At 39.1% G+C, this 20,706-nt stretch overlaps 2 protein-coding genes across 2 annotated transcripts in view; one reads left to right on the top strand and one right to left on the bottom strand.

The window, feature by feature from the left end:
* The first annotated feature begins 2,316 nt into the window (after positions 1-2,316).
* Positions 2,317-5,225, top strand: LOC148016129 (uncharacterized). The gene is made up of 7 exons (XM_087663871.1): positions 2,317-2,436; positions 2,623-2,661; positions 2,755-2,900; positions 3,024-3,135; positions 3,595-3,717; positions 3,780-4,032; positions 4,192-5,225. Exons 1-7 carry the CDS (start codon positions 2,317-2,319, stop codon positions 5,223-5,225), a joined length of 1,827 nt encoding a protein of 608 aa, XP_087519997.1.
* Positions 5,226-11,141: 5,916 nt separating this feature from the next.
* Positions 11,142-20,706, bottom strand: part of LOC148016128 (cysteine-rich receptor-like protein kinase 2) — an 86,973-nt gene continuing 77,408 nt past the window's right edge. Inside the window, exons 3-9 of the mRNA XM_087663870.1 lie at positions 18,349-19,220; positions 12,759-12,887; positions 12,481-12,605; positions 12,128-12,335; positions 11,811-12,039; positions 11,565-11,715; positions 11,142-11,363 (exon numbers count right to left, since the gene is read on the bottom strand). Of these exons, the coding sequence (XP_087519996.1) occupies positions 11,142-11,363; positions 11,565-11,715; positions 11,811-12,039; positions 12,128-12,335; positions 12,481-12,605; positions 12,759-12,887; positions 18,349-19,220 (1,936 nt within the window). The remainder of the gene's footprint in view (positions 11,364-11,564; positions 11,716-11,810; positions 12,040-12,127; positions 12,336-12,480; positions 12,606-12,758; positions 12,888-18,348; positions 19,221-20,706) is intronic.

The following is a 20,706-nucleotide window of genomic DNA, read 5'->3' as shown; positions in this document are numbered from 1 at the left end:
GAGGTGGCAAGGGGACAAGAGGTACATGTTGCTAAATGTACAAGAGCTGCAAAGATTCGAAGAAACACAAGGGCTACTTCGGGTGCTTCGGACTTTAAAAAACCTGAGGCCAAGATGAATGAGTTGATGGAAATGCAGATGAGTTTATGTATGCGTGTTGATAGTACGCTTGCCATGTACTCAATGGAGTTACATGAACAGGCTAAAGGTTTGTATGGTGTTGTCAGTGAGACCAAACACAAGCAGGGTGTTCTCCAGCAAGTGTCGACTGATCTGGGTGGTGAAGTAAGGGCACTTTCAGCAATTATTTCTGAGACAAGCAGATTAATGAATCTGCTGGTGAACGATATGTGGGCTTCCGTTTGGGGGCTTGGAGATGACCATGAACCTGTGATCTGCCAGAGGGGTTGTCAGTTGCCATTCTTGCAGTTTCAAATGAATGTTAGTAGGTTTAATGCTTTGTTGCAACAATTGAGCCGTCAGATGAACGGTCGCATCTAAGGAGACTATGTATATGCAAAAATTGGTTAGGGTGGAACTTATAGGTTCAGATTGTGTTGCGTATTTTAAAGTGCATGGGCTAGCACTTTTTATGATAATATTTACTTCTTTTTTGTAAAGCCTACATGGAAAGTGCTAAGATGTGTAACACTTTTGATATAACAAAGCGTATTTGAGTAAAATGTATCAAGTTGTGTATGACGTGATGTCTCTTTCTTGATATTTACATAGAGCAGATTTGATACTCCAATGATGGTTGGTATATTTAGATTTGATATATTGTGTACATCGAATGTACGCAATACATTTAGTTTAGAAATCAAACCATGCCTTTGATAAAGTGTATTGATAGTCGTTTCTGCAGTTGCATGTTTACTTTCTTTTGTTAATTACCAAGGTTACTTCTATCTTAGCAACCAGGCTTTCTCTCTCTCTCTCTCTCTCTCTCTCTCTCTAATGGGCTGGAGTAGCGTCTTTTTAGACAGATACATTGACTGGGTTGTAGTGGTTTTGTGTCTTGATATTTAATCTTAAATTTACATATTTATATATTAAATGTGTGTATACGTTGATAATAGGTTTTGTGGCCAAGTGATCAATATGGGGTATTCACATCGAGCAACTGGGAGAGACTATGTGTTGCGTGTTCGTAGGGACATGCTTACTTCCACGAGGTATGAGCGACGACAGGTTGCTAGACTCAGGGCTCGGAAAGGGATTTTAGATCGTGGTAGATCCATTCAAAGAGACATTGAAAACCATTCGTTCCATGAGGAGATTCTAAATGGTCATTGTAAACTAGGCCAACCACAGTTTGGTATAGATGTGGCTAATGTTTTGCCATCATCGGATAGAATCATTAGGGGATTTCAAGCCCAGTGACAGTTTGGTGTGGATTTGACGAATGCTTTGCCATTAGTGGGTGGTTGAAATGGTCTTAATCATGTGACTTTTGAGTCACATGTTAATAATGCTTCAATGTCTATGTACCAACATGGGGGAAATCTTAGTGAAGTCATTTGTGAGAGTGTGTCTCACCGTGTTGAATTTGTAAATGGGGATAATGAGCCAGTTGAACAGCATGTTGGTTTAGATTTTGGAAATCACCACAATGTGGAAAATTCTGTGGTGGCTAATGAGTCACGTGTTCATAATATTACAGTCTTTGATCCCCAAAGTGGTGGATTGTGCTCCATTTTAAATGCTTTGCCTACAACGGATGTTCACCCGGCAATGTCAATACTACTATTTCAAGAGCCGGATGTGCATTCCATGGGGAGTCTTTGTTTGATGTGTGAAAGGTGTTCAGCTAAGTTGTGGAGATGTGAGACTCGGGTTCAAGGGTCGATTTTGTTTGAAAGACACTGTTGTCGAAATGGAAAAGTAATGTTGCCGCCATTGCAACATCCACCGCAGCCATTGCATGATTTGTTGCATGGTATGCACCCTCAGAGTAGGATATTTAAAAACAGCATATGAGCATACAACAGTGCTCTTGCATTTGTATCACTCGGAGCTAATGTTGATGAGCTACCCGTTATCGGGAATTGTTACACCTTTAGAGTGCATGGCACTGTTTATCACCGTATAGGTACTTTGCTTCCTGATGTGCAGCGTCAAGAAAGGCCAAGATTTGCACAACTGTATGTTTATGATACCGAGCATGAGTTGCTTAATAGACTGGGGGTTATGCATGATTTATTACCAAACTTGCTAGGGGAGCTTCAATGTATAATGCATCGACACAACATATATGCACGTGCTTTTAGGTCAGTGAGTTTGCAATTGCAAAATAATCCCGTGCAGGAACTAAGAATGAGTATTTTTGGTATTCAAAGAACCAGTAAACAATACTCTGCTCCTGCAGCAACTGAGGTTGCAGCTATCATGCCAGGGCAGGGTGACGAGGGTACTCTTGATCGTCGGGATATTCATGTTTACACTCGGGGTGGTTGATGTGTTGCTATTTCAAACTTGCATAGGGCATATATGCCAATGCTATATGTCCTCCTTTTTCCTATGGGGGTTGATGGTTGGCATGTAAAGGTTCCCTACAGTAATGTTAGTGTTCCTGTTAACATATATGAATTATCCAATAAAAATTGTGTTACCCAAATGCAGTTTTATGCATTTCGTCTTCAAGTGCGTGAAGATACTGAGGTGTGCATATTGTGTGCTGGTCGACTATTGCAGCAATTTATTGTTGATGCTTATTGTAGTATAGAGCAATGCAGGTTAACTTGGTATCACCAGAATCAATCAGTGTTACGATCGGAGGGCTATAAAGGCTTGGCAGACATGGTGGGGGCAAACGATGATGGGACAATGCCGATTGTTGGTGCCTCTGTTGGCAAGAGGATAGTTTTACCGTCGTCATTCACAGGTGGACCAAGGCACATGTATCAATTATATCAGGATGCCATGGCTATAGTGCGATGTAAGGGAAAACCTGACCTTTTTATAACAATGACATGCAATCCAAAGTGGTTGGAGATTACTAATGCTTTATTGCCTGGGCAAAGTGCTTATGATCGTCCGGATTTGACTGCTCGCGTGTTTCATAAAAAGCATGCTGATTTGATGTGTACGTTGTTGCGGAAGGATATCTTTGGAAAGGTTGCTGGCTATGTTACTGTGATTGAATTCCAAAAGAGGGGGCTACCACATTCTCATACTTTGCTAATTTTAGAGTCGTCTTTCAAACCTTCTGAAGCATGTCACTACGATAGACTGGTTTGTGCTGAGTTACCCAATAGAGTTAAGTTTCCAGCCTTATTTGAGACAATTTCAAAGTGTAACATTCATGGCCCTTGCGGAGGATTGAACCCCAAGAGTCCCTGTATGGACAAGGGTAGATGTACTAAAGATTACCCGTGAAAATTAGTGGACATGATGACAGTTGATAGTTCTGGCTATCCCATTTATCGAAGACGAGATGATGGAAACTCTGTGATCATAAATGGTAATGTTATTGATAATCGATGGATTGTTCCATATAATCCATTCTTGAGTAAAAAATACAATGCACACATAAATGTAGAGGTTTGCTCGACAATTGCGGGTGTGAAGTATTTGTATAAGTATGTGTACAAGGGGCATGATCGTGCAACTGTCAAATTTTCTGTTGGGGTTGATTCAGTCCGGAATGGTGGCGATGCTCACGAGGTGGACGAGATACAAAGTTATTTGGATGCACGATATGTTTCTGCCTCTGAGGCATGTTGGCGGATCTATGATTATGCATTGCCGATGAAAAGCCTGATATACAACGTCTGCAGGTACACTTACCTGGTGAGAACTATGTGGTGTTTCGGGATACAGATAGTATACCAGATGTTGTGCAGAATGAAGACATCCAGAAAACTACTCTTACTGAATGGTTTGTGTGCAACCGCATTCATCCAGAGGCTAGGACTATTCGTTATCAAGACTTTCCAGTGTATTGGGTGTGGAATGCACGACATAAGATGTGGACTAGAAGGAAGCGTGGGAATACATGTGGTCGGATGTATTTTGTGGCGCCTACCTGTGGTGAGCTCTACTATTTGCGGATGCTTTTAACAGAGTGTCGGGGATGTACTTCTTTTAAAGATTTGCGTACTGTTGATAGCGTGATCTGTGATACTTTTAGGGATGCTTGCATTGCAAGGGGCATGTTGGAGAGCGATGATGAATATGTTGTGTGCTTAGAGGAGGTTGCCTCTGTGCAAATTGGTGCTCAACTCCGAACTTTATTTGTTGCAATTTTAGTCTTTTGTGAGCCAGCTCGGCATGGCCATCTATGGGAAAGATTTATGGTGCCAATGGTAGAGGATATCATGTATAGATTGCAGTTACAACATGTGCACGCCTCTCTTGGTGTTCTGCAGCATGAGGCATCTAACATGGCTTTGTTGCATCTACAAGACCTTTTACGTCATGTAGGACGAAGACTTTGTGATTTTGACGGGTTGCCTGAGCCTCATCAACCAAAATCACAATTGCATGCTAACCCTCTTTTGCAAGATAAATATGCATACAACATATCAGAACAACATAGGGTTTCTGAATCCATGGAGGGAATGTTGAATGAAGGACAAAGAATTGTCTTCGGTGCAGTCATGGAAGCTGTTGATACAGATACTGGGGATGTATTCTTTTTGGATGGTCCTAGTGGATCTGGGAAGACTTTCCTATACAAATGTTTGCTTGCGAAGGTACGCAGTGGTGGTCGCATAGCATTGGCAATAACATCATGTGGCATTGCTGCCTTGCTTTTGCCAGGTGGTCGTACAGCTCACTCGCGGTTTAAAATCCCAGTAGAATTAAATAATCGATCCACTTGCAATATTCCTGTTCAGAGTGACCTTGCTTGGTTATTGAGACAAACAAGCCTTATTTTGTGGGATGAGGCTCCTATGGCCCATCGACATGCCTTCAAAGCGGTTGATAGAACTCTAAGAGATGTTATGAGTTGTGATAAGCCATTTGGTGGAAAAGTTGTTTTGTTTGGGGGAGATTTTATACAAGTCTTGCCTGTTGTGATAAAGGGAACACGTGAGGATATTGTTAATGCTGCATTGTGTTACTCTGATTTGTGGCGTTACATAAGGGTGCTAAGGCTATCTGGCAATGTGCGAGTGTCGACAGCTGGTAGTGTGGTGGACAATGGGTTCATCTATTGGATTCAAGGAATAGGGGATGGAGTGGGTGTTACCGAAAGTTGTGTGTCCCACCTGGCATGATATTAAAAGGGCACTCTATCGAAACACTGATTGATAGTGTCTACAGTGACGTATCCAATGTGGGTGACTACACGTCGTATTTTAGTGAGCGAGCTATACTTGCCTCGCGGAATACAGAGGTGGCTACTTTGAATGATCGTGCATTGCAACTAATGCGAGGGGAGGTCAGGCAGTACTATAGTGTAGATTCAATTGCAGAGACCGACGACTCATTTTTGTACTCTGTTGAGTATTTAAATACATTAGACCTTGGAGGTGGATTTCCTCCTCATTTATTGCTGCTGAAGATAAATGCATCTATTATTATTCTAAGAAATCTAAATCCAGGAAGGGGTATGTGTAATGGTACGCGATTGATATGTAGAGCTTTCAATAGGAAAGTGATAGATGCTCAGATAATAACAGGGGCAAATGTGGGCGAACGAGTTTTTATTCCCCGTATTACTTTTGTTTTGAATGCTACACATTTGCCATTTACTATGAAGCGGAGACAGTTTCCCATCCGGTTGGCATTCGCTATGACAATCAACAAGTCACAGGGGTAGACTTTGTTCATTGTTGGGCTTTATCTAAAGGCACCAGTATTTACACATGATCAACTGTATGTTGCATTTTCAAGGGTAAAATCTTCGCATGGTGTGAAAGTGCTATTGGGTGAAGAGGATGGGGGTATGACCACAAACATTGTATACAAGGATGTTCTCTGAAAGGTGCAGTAATGTGCATTACTTTCTTTGCGGAGATGTAGTTATTGACGACCATGTAGGGACATTGGTTTTGCATATATATGACCATGCAGGGACGTTGGTTTTACATATGTGTGAATTGCTCTCTATGCCCTGTTTGGTTGGCATATACTCTTGGAAGTATAATTTTTTCATATTTCACTATTCATTTAACTTTTGCAGATGCCTACCCTAGAGTGGCACTATTACCCAGCTTCTGGCTATCAAAAGGAGCTGCAATGCACATTACTCACTATAGCGACTGATAATATCATAAGAAGGACACTTGCAAGGGTCATCGAGCGTTTATATGATGATGTTAGTATCGACATCTCCCAGTTTTTATTGAAGTTGTACATTGTGGATACACGCAATGTTTTCGGGTGCATATGTACGAGGTTGACCATAAGAAGAGATTTCAACGCTCCCATACAGATAAGATACCGAGGCATTGGTTTAAGTATGGGTTCAAAGATTTGGGTTGTTTTGTGACACTGCATCAACGTTTGTCAGTACCTACGGAGTGGTTCACAAATGTTCGACCAGGTATTATTATTGTTGAGATGGAATGATCTTTGTTAGTTGTTCCATGTACTTATATTGTAATTTTTGTTCTAATGTAGGTGGTGAAGAGAGAGATAGGACCGTTGCATCGCCCATGCGATTACCAATGGAAACTGTGGAATCGTTCCATGCTTCACCTTCACATATTTTGCTCAAGGAGGAGGATTTTGTTAATGATTCCTCGAAGAAAATGAAGATTTCTTTCCATTAGGCGTCTTTGAGACATTGTCTTTTTTTGTAGGCATCGGCCATTTGCCTATGGTACTTGGAAACACGTCGGTGCCTTATGCTTGGCCTTTGTGGCTTCATTTTGACTAGGTCTCTTATAGAAATTATTTTTGTGGTGCTTGGTCTCTGCCTCAATTATGACCCGCTTTAGTGTAACATTGTTATTCCACGTACTTACTTATACCATTGCATTGCCGATGTGATTACCAATGGAAACTATGGAAGCATTTCCGGCTTCGCCTTCTCATGTTTTTCTCAACGAGGAAGATTTTGTTAATGATTAGTCAAAAAGCTTTGTTTCTATTAGGCATCTTCGAGACATTGTCTTTTTTTGTTGGCATCGGCCATTTGCGTATGGTGCTTAAAAACACTTGCGTACCTTATACTTGGCCTTTGTGGCTTTGTTTTTCAGTATTGCGCTGTTGTTTCTAATTATTGCATGTGCAAGCATATAATTTCTTACATTTATGTCGAGAGGAATGTTTGTAGGTATGGTGCATGGAAGAGATTGTTTTTATGTTTGGCATTTTGTGTTACATTGGTTTGAAACTACTTTTAGTTTTAAGTTTGGTGTGTGTGTGTGTGACATAGAGAGGGTGCTTAGAGAGAATTGGAGAGAGAGAGAGAGAGAGAGAGAGAGAGAGAGAGAGAGAGAGAGAGAGAGAGAGAGAGAGAGAGAGAGAGAGAGAGAGAGAGAGAGAGAGAGAGAGAGAGAGAGAGAGAGAGAGAGAGAGAGCGATTGAGTGAGTGAGTGAGTGTGGATACAGAGGGGGGAGGTGTAAATGGGATCAAAGATAGAGGGATTGTGAGTAGAGGAGAGTAAAGTATGTGATCGCACGGCAGCTTCACTTCCCTTGCACCCCGCTTCGTGGCAGCGAAGCTGCCGCGAAGCAGGATAGCGTTTCTTGCGTGCGAAGCGCAAGGAACGCTAGTATATACTTATGAGCAATCATTCTCTCTCTCTCTCTCTCATATATTAAATTAATTTATATTTAATTGACGAGCCTTAATTTTTCTATTAAATGTGCTATTGTTATATCTTTGGTTTTCTTGTTTTTACATAAGAAAAAACCAAATAGAAAAGCAGTAAAGCTAGAAAAAAGCAAGCCAAAGACATCCACTTTGCTTCAAGAAAAAATTACTCCAAAGTCATCCTTTGTTAGGAAAGGGTTTATGAGATGAGAATTTCATTAGGGCCAAAAACGTTTCAAAAATGGCACTTGTAAGAAAATGATTAAGTTACTAATTAGTTGAGATTTTAAAATAATAAACCTCCAAATTCGGCCATTCAGACGTGATTAATGAGAGAATTTATTATTCATTTAAGAGATTAGCCATTAAATGCCTAAGGACGTTAACTCATGTCAGAGGTCACTTTTCGGCCATTATTCTTTTTTTTTGAATATTCTACTATCACGTTTTCCACCAAAATCACGCTTCTTTTTTCATCTGCATTCATTTGAATCATCATTTTCTCCTCTTCACTTTGTTTCTTAGTTCTTAAAGCAGATTTTACCCTATCGTAAAATTTCTCACCAAAATCACGTCCAATTCTTACCAGCAGTCTGCATTGGTCTCCATTCGTCTCCCTTCATCTTCTTTCACAAAATCTTGAGAAGGTGATCAACAATCAAAAGAGTCTCTACACAGAGGATCAATACCACTTACTTGCCGATTGAGCTATAAAGATACAGTCCTCCATGGACCTGAGACGAGATCATCTCGTTAGTTTTCAGCAAATCCAACTAGGTTGGGACATCCAAGCCGCATCTTTACTTCGAACCCTAAGACATCCATTCTGTAAGATTTTGTTTTAACTAAATCCAAGCTTTTTCTTTAATTCTTCAATTTAATTCATAAGAAAATGGGTAAAAGAGTCCCATGGTGTTGACAAATTGGTAGGGATAGATATACTAAGGATAATTCTTAAGCTAATAAAATAGAAAGTGAAAAATTTCACCTTGATCTTGGCACTTGAAAATAGAATATCTTCATTATACAGTATTGTAATATCAACTTTTTAGCAAGCACTAATGGATAAGACAAGGATAATATATTATAATTAGAAGAAAGGTCGAAGTACTTTGATTTTTGGGAGACAAAAATATTTACCTAGTAATAGATTAAAAACATTTATTATTCAATTTTTAATCTCTTAAAATATAAAAAACATTAAACAAGTAATAGATAGAAGTATTAGTGATATTGTGTATTATATCAACTTTAGGACTAAGACGATTTTATGTGTGCAGGATGCTTCGAAGAATATGAAGGATACAACTTCTTACTTGATATTAGCTCTTGAAAGTCTTTTTCTCATCATACCCTCAACTATGATTAGCACTATGGGGTTTCAAGTTTCAATATCCTCAATTGTGATTCTTATTAGCATTATCAGATTTGAATACCTAAATGGTGGCTTGATGTCATGGGATGATACTACTCATGCTATCATATCCTAGCAAATCTCTTAAGATCTCTTCCCTTGATTTGTAAGAAGAAATAGAAAGGACTTGACTCTATTTCTTTCTCTCAGAACTCTGATTCTAATGCAGACTAATTTTATAATTGAAAACATCACTACATTATTGATGTTTTATCCTTGTATATCTTTTTTCAAATGTAATATATCTCAATTTCACAAAAACATGACCATCAAAATAATCTTTGTGATTATAGATCTCCTTTACTCTATAGCATTCATGATCTTATTTATTTTTTAAAAATAGTTTAAAGAGTATTATATGATGTTATACAAAGTTCTCTACATGAAATAACATGAACTTTTGACAAGTCAATGAAGTTAGATAAATAAATAACATGAACTTCCTTCAGTAGAAGAGGATCTAGATTGATTTGTTGGTTGATCAAGTACTCTAGGGGAGATTGGAACCTTGACAATTGTCTGCTTTGTCCTTGTAATCATTGTTGCACCTGAGAATATGACAGGAAGAGTAAAAAAAAACTATTCGCTAGTATGGTCGATACGACATGGAGAGGATAAGTTGATATGATGCGAGAGCAGCAAAGCCAAATTTTCACAGGGTCCTATTCGCATTGTATCGTGGAGCAGCTCATACGGCACGAGCGTGGCAAAGTATAATGTTTGGTACTATACTTCTCGCTCCATATCACGGATGACTTGATATGGTGCGAGAGTGGCACAAAAAAATCTCCGTAGGGTTCCTCCTCGCTCCGTATCGTGAAGGAGTAAACATGCGCGTGCAAAGTACACCCCCCTGTAATAACTTATTTTTTGTGAGACCTTAAACCCATAAAAAAATTTAAAAAAATTTTCATAAGGCTATAAGGCTCTGAATTTTTTAAAGAATTTTTAAAATATTTTTTTGAGCTCATTTGCTATTTGAAAACTATTTTTAAGCAAAAAAGGGCCTAAAATAACCAAAAAGGCCATTTTTGGCTAAAAAATAGTTTTCAAATAGCAAATGAGCTCAAAAAAATCTTTAAAATTTTCTAAATTTTTTCAAAGCCTAATAACCTTATGAATTTTTTTTGGAAATTTTTTGATGGATTTAAGGTCTCACAAAAAATAAGTCATTATAGGGGGATTATACTTTGCACGCGCATGTTTACAATACGTTAACTCAAGTCTTACAATGTGTTTGCTGCGAAACACGCTCGTTTGGAGGCAAGTGCATATCCTTCGCCATGTAAACATGTTGTAGTTTGATAAACCACCCTTCATGCATAATTTTAAAAGAAATGATACGTTCCTTCCAATGATGTTTAATATCCTCTCCTTTTTTTCTTTTCACCTTGTGAGAGTCCTTGCAAGAGGGAAACATGGCAACCTAATCGTTTATACTAAAGATCTTTGGCTCCTAATTTTCATCAATTCTGTGGCTATAGACAGTGCAAGAGTTTACTAAACGAGAAGAGTGTCTTCTATATGCCATACTTAAATTAAATTCGCAGAGAAAGAAGCTCATCGAGAAAGATGAAGGAACTAAAAAGTAGAGAAAGAAGCTCACTGAGAAAGGTGAATGAACTAAAAAGGAATATTAAGAAGACTAATGAAAATATATTGGGCGCCAAAAAGTTCTCAACTTTCAAAAAAATCATCATTAACTTCACAACAACTTTATTATGTCATTTGTCAAATTTTATAAATAAATAAGGACTTCGGGACTACCAAAACATATTAGACATTGGATATTTTGGCTAAAAAGGAGGAGAGAATCACGAAGTGGACTCTACTATCTCCAAAAAAGACGAGACAAGAATACCATATTCTTGCACACGTGGCAAACTCTCTTTGGCCCTTTTCTTAATCCCGTGATTAATAAAAGTGCATTTTTTGAAGCGTTTTCGACCCTAATGTAATATAATACATGTTTGATGAAGTTTAAGGAAAATTTGTGAGGACCACTTTTGATGGTTAAGACATCCACAATGGCTTGGATAGAATGCCTAAATCATTGGATTGTCTCGTTAGCAACCTAGAGACCCTTGACATCATTGGCCTTTGTTCCGGCACCTCTTGCACACAAAGAAGTGCCACATATACTAATCTTTCCAATTCACTCATTACCCAATCTTCACCTAGCCTTGGATCGACTAGCTCTGCTAATTTCCCATTCTCTTCATATACTCTCCATGCCTGAAGTCAAAGAAATTGTTAGATAATTACATAATGAAGCTATAAGAGAGAAAATAATGATATGTTTAAAAAAAGGGGTTAAATCAATATTGCAAACATCAGATCAATGTGCACTAGTAATGTCAGTACTTATGTAGATTTTCAAAAATATATTAGAACTTCAATTTTAGAAGACTTATATGGAAAAACAAAGTCAATTACCTTTTCAAGAAGTCCCTCACTTTGGGGTAGAAGTTGACGATCTATGTTTCTCTTCCCACTAATTGTTTCAAGAGTCAAAATACCAAAGCTAAACACGTCAGCTTTCTTTGTAAGCCTGCCATTCACAAGATATTCGGGTGCAAGGTATCCACTTTGAGGAGAAAAACAACAAGTCCAAATAGTTAGTTGGCTTGACTCTCACTATCATGCTAGCAAAAAGTATAACAATATATTAGGGTAACTTACAATGTTCCAACAACCTTGGTAATCACATGGCTCTTATCATCACAAAAAAGCCTTGCTATTCCAAAGTCTGCTATTTTAGGGGTGAAGTCCTCATCAAGCAAGATGTTGCTTGCTTTGATGTCTCTATGTACAATACGAGAATATTCATGCAAGTATGCTAGACCATGGGCCGTGCCAATAATAATCTCACATCGAGTATGCCATCCAAGTACTGGTTTATCACCACAATCTAAAAACACAAAAAAGAATAAGAAATTTTTAAGGGTACATAAAATTTTCAATTTATTAGGGCTCTACTCATTTTTATTATCACATACCAAACAAATGCTTATCTAGACTCTGGTTTGGCAAGTACTCATAAACCAAGAGCCTCTCAGGCTCCACACAACATCCAAGAAGTCTTATAAGGTTCATATGTTGGACAGTTGTTATGAGGTTGACTTCATTCATGAACTCTTGATCGCCTTGCTTGGTTTGTGCATAGAGCCTCTTGATTGCTATGTTTGTGCCATCTAGTAGAGTTCCCTACAATGCATATTTTGAAATATTAGGTTTTACATTGCCCATATAGAGAAAATCAACAATTATCAAAAGACAAAAGACATGAATTACTACAGATGTATAAAAGACCAAAAATAGAGGTGTTATAGCCATCAACACATGTTAGTACCTTGTAAACAGCACCAAATCCACCTTCTCCTAGTTTCGTATTTGCATGGAAGTTACTGCATGATTGTTGAAGCTCACTATATGAAAACTTCACTAGTGCAAAATAGTCAAACCCAACCATTTCCTCTGTTTAAAAGAGAGAAAATGCCATTCTTGAGTAATGAAGAACTAACATGTCATTACTTGACAAATAATGTTGTATTTTTGAACTTGAGCTCAAGATAGACATAATGGAATGTGTTGATCCATTTTGATTGAGTTGGTAAATCATAAACATACCTCGTTTTGGTTTATGCCTCCTCTTCACTATGAACCAGTAAACCAAAAAGGCACATCCGACTAATAGAGAAACCAAGGCAATCAAAGCAACTACCACAAGGATGATCTTGATTTTACTAGATTTATTGCCTGCAAAAGAAGGAAAAATAAAAACTACAAATACTCAAGACCTCTTAGTAACCACACTTGCATATCAAATAGACACAAGACTCCTCAATTTGGTCACAATAATTTAAGTTCATATGTGATAGCTACCATTCTTACGCAAAATCCTTTATAACAAAACCTCTAAGCAATAAGTGGGTCACCCTTTTTATAAAGGATTTCTACACAAAATCCTTGATAACAAAACCTCTAAGAAATAAATGGTTAATCGCCCTCTTTCATAAAATATTTTAACATTCATAATTTTCATGAATTTGATAAGCACATTATAACACCATGATCCCCTCTAAATATTATCTATAAGAGTGTATAAAAGCCATATGGTATTGTTTCTATATGTACATAAGGTAATCCTAGTGCACATAGGTAAACCCCATCCCAATAGACAATATTGATAGATTTTTTTTTGAGATGTACTATATTTTCTTAATTCATCCATGCTATTGAGTCTATATACAACTTTTTTTGTCTTTGAGTAACCTAATCACTAGCCTTATAACCAATTATCAGCTCCTCCCTAAGCATGGGAGTGTGCAACTACATTGGCCTAGCTTCTAACCTCAACAAAAAACATTCCATACCGCCATCCAATACCCTACCCTATGTATGGGAAAGAGTTACCAAGGGCCTAAAGTCTAAGACTAGTACACAAATGAGCCCAAGGTTCTATTTTATAGGATACCTCTACCACCATTGCCTTGAGGTATGTTCACACTACAACATGAGACATTGGTTGATTAGACAAGCTACTCGTGGGATATATTACAAGGGCCCATCTTAGATGTTTTGGGATGTAACACTCTCTCCTTGTGTTTGATTTTTGTTCTCACACTATCCCCATTAATAAGATTAGGAAACTCATCCTTAAGTAATCTTGTAAGCTCCCAAAGTAGCATTAGACTCAATAAAGTCTTTCACTTGATCATGTACTATGAGTAAGAGCTTAGGAGTCCTCATGAACCACTTTACTCTCTTTGGTATAGTCCCTACTTAGTTTCAAGCTAAACATACTACATGTGATCCTCTAGTTTGGGGATCTCAATGGGGACCACATGTTCATCTTGTCCCAACCACTCTTTAAGATGGCTAATGTGAAAAATTGGATGAATAGCAATATTTGAGGGTAAATCCTACTTATAATATAAGAATCATTTATCCCAAGTACTCTAGAGGTGAAGGCTACAAGAGTTAATTCACATGCTTTAAAATGTGAAATGTGAATCAAGATTTAACATTTTTAATTAACTTCATGTGAGATTTTCTTAAAAATGGTTTGACTCTCATAGGCATAGCTTTGGGCATGGAGGCCAGTTTACTTGTGTTGCATCCCCAAATATAAAAAATGGGTGCTTATACTATGTTTGGCCAATAGCATGTCTAGCCAATGAATGTTTGGTCTTTGTGTAAACATTTCCTAAAGGAAAGGGTAGCTAAGGAGTCTTGTAAATAGGATTGAAAGATCATTTGTAAGCTATCTTGTGTGATCACCACATTTGGACTATATAACCTTGGAAATTATTACCCATAGACCTAAGTTGGGTGTGAGATAGTGGTACAAGCCACTCTTTGAGGTCAAAAGCTAAGCCAGCGTTGCAACAAGCTCCTAGGCTCATTGAAGAATCTTTAATTGGCTCTATGACTAGGACTAGAGTGAGTCAAATGTCTCATTATTCCAACTATGTTTGATCTACATATATAATGTATCATAGAGACCTAAATCCACACTAGTATGTGAATGTGAGAAGAGGTGGATCTAGAGATAGAAGGATAGGTACATCTTCTTAAACACGTGCTTATTTTGTTGATTATAGAAAACCCACCCATCCCATCCTCTGAATCTCCTCTGAATAAACAATCTTATCTTGTGTTGCTCCATTTACTCATTCATGTACTCAAAAAACACCAATGACTTGTTCCTTTAGGATCACATACCCTTGCTTCTCTTCCTATCCCTCAGCTGAGTGCTAGAGGTGCAAGAGTAGTGGGAGATTGGGAATTCAACTCCCAAGCCAAACAACCTTGGAAGTTCAAAAACAAGAGTTTCCATCTTGCATATGGTGTCCATGTAGTTAGCCCAAATACCACACCCAAATACCAATGTCTAGTATGCCATGTGCCTCCTATTAGAAAGGAAAATTCACCTTACATCGGTCTGACCTTGAGATTTCAGAAGCACCTCAACATCATGTAGTACCTTCTTCAAATGACTAAAACTTAGAAAAAGGAGATATACTTAGAAATGAAAAATTCATTTCCTAACTTCACAATTTAGTGTAAATACCATAAAAACTACAAAGAATATGTGACCAATTTAAAAGAATGGTGCAAGATGTGAATGTCTTCTAGTCATGTTATGACTTATCACTCCAAAAATCATTTGCCACATGGCCATGTAGCTACTATCCAAAATTATAAGAATCTAGCTAATCTAATGGAAATAATCCTTAATGCATTTAGTGTGGCTTCACTCATATGTATCAAGATTATCATGAATGCAAGGTATCCAATAGCGCCCTATCTGGGCCTACTAGGCCTAAAATCTCTATTTGAAACGTCAAAGCCACCAATGTTGACCACAAAGACAAAGAACTAATAGGACTTGTTGATCTTATGATCAAATTTATCACAAAATGAGAGCAGCAAGTGTCAAGATAATCACAACTTTCAACAAAGGAAAGCTTGCCAATTGTGAAGGAAAGGATAATAAGACTTCCTTCAAAGTTAAGAAAAACCTTAGGAAGGAAGGAGTTTCATAATAAATTGATTAGGGTATAAGAGGAGAATAGGGATCTACTTAGTCAATCTCCTACTAGCATGAAAAATTCTAAACATGAGGAAAATGTACTAACAAAGTCATGGATGTATTGAGCTTAGAGGGTATGGAGTTAAAAAATGGGATGTATGCTATCGAGACCTTCACACAGATTGCATTCAAAGTTGATTGATATTTGTAGACCTTGGATAGATGTTGAATAATGTTAAGCATGCTACACAAGGTAGACACTAAGTTGCATAGAATTTCCAACCCATAAGGCAATCAAAAAGGGAAATCTTGATGTTAAGCATGCTACACATGGTAGAACTAAGTTGCATAGGCTTTCCAACCCATAAGGTACTCAAAAAAGGAAATCTTGGGTTAGGAATAGGCAGTGTACGGAATGGATGCATTCCATTTGCCAAGTATTGGAGCCCATGATGTCACAGAGAATTGGAGCTCATTGGGAGCCTCACAACATGGTGCATCTCAAAGCCATGCTCCAAATGAGCTTTAGTAGTGAGAGGCTCTCAATATAAACGACCTTAGTAGAGCTTTTGACATCCATCATCCACTCACTTCCAACCATTGAAACTAGTTGCATGGAGAATCTTGGGCCTGTTAAGAACTTTGATAGCAATTCTTACTCACTTGGTGTGGCCATGGGACATTCTTCAAGATACAAGTCAATAGCCCTAGGTGGTTGCATGCTTCCCCTCCATTGTTTCTTTCACCATACCCCAAGACTACCTTGAGATGCTTGTATATATGATCATTTTATTACTTTCATGACACTCCAACTAGACTCTAAGCCATGAATTTCATCATAAATTCTTTTGAGTAACATCACTAGCCATATTTTTTAACCATAAAAAGGGGGAAAACTTGTATTACTAGAGTCAATCCACATCCTTGCACAATGAGTTTTTTTTTTGTGTGTATCCCTTAGGTAGAGATTAGGTTGTTAAAGTTTGTTTTTTTACAAGTGATATCAAAGCCTGGCTCTAGGCGAGAATAGGGAGGAATAAGAATGCACTACATGGGAAGGAGAGGAGGGGACAATAGCACGGATTAGGGGGGAGTTATTAGAGCCCAGGTCATTTGAACATCTCATGTGTGTCATTTATTAAATAATGAGAAATTGCACCTTGTCAAACAAATTGTTACTTTATCATATTTTTCTATCATTTTTGTCTCCCAAATTAGTCCAAAAAAGAATAGGATAAATTAGTATAATAATCTAGAATATTTGCCAATACAATTCACTCAAAAGTTCTTATAAAAGGAATTCATTGTGTAGCCAAGTGCCATCACTCATTTTTAAAGGCAGTTTTGCTAGTGCATTTTCATGCTCAACTCCTCCAGCTTTTGTTTCCACCCATATCTTCTTGGTCCATATCCTGACACTAGGTTGTTGCCACGTTGTATTTTCATTCATAGCCCCTTCATTTTTATTGTATTTTGATTCCCAAACCCATTGCCAACACTTTATCCTCTCTAGAACTATTGCATGGAATATTCATTGTCTTCATTAGACCTACTCCCAAAAAAGAGAGAGGTCTATATTAGATTTTGGTGTTGGGATTTGTGACATCCTCTAACTCTTCTCATCCTACTCCCAAAAAAGAGAGTGGCTATTGAACAACATGTGCTCCCTTATATCTCTCCCTCATTCATCACTTGTCCCTCATTTATTAATTATCTCGACATTTATTCTTTATTCAATCATCTAGTTCATTTGTATAATGTGTGCTCCATTATGTACTCATCTTCATACACATTTTGTGTTTTCCTTGCAAACCCTTGTGTACCCTCACATGGTATCAGAGCTAGTGCTCTTCTAAAGAGTATCATGCTCGATTAGTTGTGTTGCATCTTTTAGTTGCGCAATTTTGATAGCTAGGGACTTTGATCATTGGCCCTTTGAGCAACATAAAAAATCTTCATCAAGATTACATGGCTCCAATTTTGATAGTTCCCATATGAAGCTTCCTTCTAACTTACTGGAAGGAACTTCTAGGTAGATTGGCTAGGATGGAAACTTAGTTCAAGCATGAATTTGTTCTAATATGTTAACGAAAATCCAAGTATTATAGCAAGTTGCTATCAATGATTCATGCCTTGTTCGACGACCAAACAATCAGGAAGACATAGCTCTCTGGAGTTTTGTCCTATTGGTGCTTTTAGGCGTGGATCAAAGGATGTCTAAGAGATCGATTGTATAATAATAAGCCTTGACACAATATTTGTTGACAATTATTAGATTTGGATTGAATGACTAGGAATGAAGTTAATGCTTGTAGACTTGAACGTGGAACATTATTCTAGTTTAGGCAACACTATTCTAGATGAAAGACCAAAAGCGATCTGGAAAAGGGGATAATGTGAAACTTTCGTCCTTTGAAACATTGAAAACATTGGACAAGGTTGGCGTAAGGTCTGTGTTAATTTTGCAAGGCTTTAGTAGTTATACTTGTTTTTATGAAGATGTACCTAGTCATCCCTTGCACAATAAGTCTGATAGGAATGAACACTGAGTTTGCCTATTCTCTATTAAGAGAAAGAACAAGGGATCATGTACGAGGAATGAAAATGGAGTCTCTCGATTAAGCGAAACGGAAGAGAAGAAAGCACAGGATTATCTACGTGAGGAGAGAGCTGTGATGGTACCTGTCGATGGGCGAAGGACACCTTCACCTCTTGAGTTGAAAAACGGGAAGTTCTCAAACTGGTAGAAGCAACTTGAGTAGTACGCACGCATGCCAGTCACATGGTCACCGCATTTACCTCGAGAAGCCGGCATGAGTGACGAGAGGCATCGCCCACAATCAGCAGGTGGGAGGTACCCCAAACACTGTGCGAGGCCATACGCACGGCTGCCATCATCGACCAGGACCGATGAGTTGAAGCCGCCTCGTTTGGGAGCTTCACGGCTGACTGCGCTGAGAAGGGTGCCGATATCTTGCGCGTAGTCATCACGCTCCGGGGTGGCGCCCCCGCTCTGGGTGCTGCAGCTCCATGCCAGCTGGTCGCGCGTGTCGCGGAAGAAGAAGAAGTAGTCGGGCCGGTATTCCAGCACGCAGCCGTCGAAGAGGACCCAGGCAAAGTCGCGGCCGGAGCAGTTCTGGCGGGCGAAGTCGACGAGGCCCGCGACGCAGCCGCGGCACTGGTCCTGGGAGAGGTCCAGGCGGCACTGCGCAGCGGCAAACACGTGGCTGCTGCTGCTGCTGCTGCCGCTGGCTGTGGCGTTGATGTACATGGCGGAGGACGCGCCTGCCTGGATGGCTGCGAGCGTGTCAGCGAGCGTCTGCGACAGGTTCGCGAAGCTGCTCGCGACGGAGGTAGCGTCGCAGGAGTGGGTGACGTAAGCGCTCGGATCGAAGGCTTGCTGCTGCTGCTGCGAGGCGACTTGTTCCAGAGACGCGCATGCGCATGCCAGCAGGCCGAAGAGAAGCGGGGGAGGAAGATGGTGCTTGTTGGTCGAGGCCATGGGAGCTGCAGCAGCTGCATCAGGAGCGGCAGAACGCCAACAAAACAAGACGCTGCATGGCGAACCTCAAAATAGACACAAACGGGAAAAAGCACTTTAGGACGCCCGTTCCAGAGCCATCCATCCGGACATGCAAGCGTCAAATAATCCCTGCCCCCTCCCCCCTTCAAATATCAGATCGGATAGCTTTCCTCGTATCGTCGTCATTCAATTATGTGTATCCTCTCTCTCTCTTTTAACGCAGTTGTTTACCTCAAGCTAAAAATGGCGATTGTACGTCAAAAATGTCGGGCGACAGAACCCCTGCAACACATGCATGATGATGGATACATGAAGCATGTCGCTTGTGGATGTGGAGCTTAGGTGTTGTCGCTTCTCTTCCACCCTCTCCTTTACCCGTTCCCTCACTAGCTTCCCTCTCACCTTAGTCCATCACATCATCGCATCATGGACTACTAAATGCTCCGTGGCAATGTAGCAAACCAACAAACTTACAATGTGATTGCAACCTTCCTAACAAGAAACTATATTAGATGCACCATCATGCACAAGCCTTTATGAACATCCAAGAAAGTACCTTCCTAACAAGGAAGTATATGCACCATGCACACGCCTTTATGGACATCCAAGAAAGTAAATAATGACCGTTGATGTCCTCAAAGAGCTCCAATTATAGAATGCAACATATCATCTACCAACACATATCCAATATTCGAGCCTAGGGTTTCTCCTTTACAAAACTACATTCATAACAATGGGTGCTAAGGTTACAATACTATCATATTGCATTTGATGTATATGACATATGAAGACCATTGCCTTCTTTAGGATTTACATCCTACACCCACAAAATAGTGATCAACTTCTTTTACAAAAAGCTTATTTGTATATCTTTTGCACGTGTGTGTGCATGCAGGTGTGCATGCACACACACCCCCACATCCCCACCCACATTGTGTGTATGTGCGTGCGAGTGTGCGTGTATCATTTTGTGTTATAGGTGGCAAGATCTCAAAGTCATGTCAATTTTGCATCCTCATAGCTTCGTACATGTGCCACATTTACAGCCAAGAAAAGCACAGATGAACTTGCAATATATGTGCAAGTTCATGTGTTTGGCATGCCTTTAAAAATGACAAGAATAAATGACTTACGTTATTTTGAGAAACATGGGAGTGGCATATAAAGTACTTGCAATTAATGTCGCAATGGTCTTTTATGTTTCACAACCATGATGGAAGAATATCCAATTTCAATGAAGATAAGTCAGAATGGCTTTCCAAACTTGTTACTACAGTGTAGTGGATGGCCAAATTTGCATATGTGATTGTAAAATAGCATGATCAATAAGGCCTCCCTCATTTGCATTTCCTACAAGCATAGAATGTTAGAGCACATGAGCTTGGCAGAGGTGAGGATGTCATTTGTATGCTTTGGCTAGGATACTATGTTTGATAATTATAAACTTCTTGTTTATGAGAGTGGTATCAATTGTGCCTCAACACAATTCCATTTCACTATTTGCTACAAGCATTCAA

Source organism: Lygodium microphyllum, chromosome 23, assembly GCF_053477565.2.
Source record: "Lygodium microphyllum isolate KBCC chromosome 23, Lygodium_microphyllum_v1.1.10, whole genome shotgun sequence".
NCBI classification, from domain to species: domain Eukaryota; kingdom Viridiplantae; phylum Streptophyta; class Polypodiopsida; order Schizaeales; family Lygodiaceae; genus Lygodium; species Lygodium microphyllum.
This window is presented reverse-complemented; position numbering and strand designations above follow the sequence as displayed.

What these genes read in the sequence shown, in the direction of transcription:
- LOC148016129 (XM_087663871.1), top strand. Translation starts at nt 2,317, where the DNA reads ATGAGTATTTTTGGTATTCAAAGAACCAGTAAACAATACTCTGCTCCT. An exon ending in ACAGGTGGACCAAGGCACAT is followed by an intron (nt 2,901 to 3,023) that starts GTATCAATTATA and finishes GCCTGGGCAAAG; the next exon opens with TGCTTATGATCGTCCGGATT. An exon ending in GATATGTTTCTGCCTCTGAG is followed by an intron (nt 3,718 to 3,779) that starts GCATGTTGGCGG and finishes CAACGTCTGCAG; the next exon opens with GTACACTTACCTGGTGAGAA.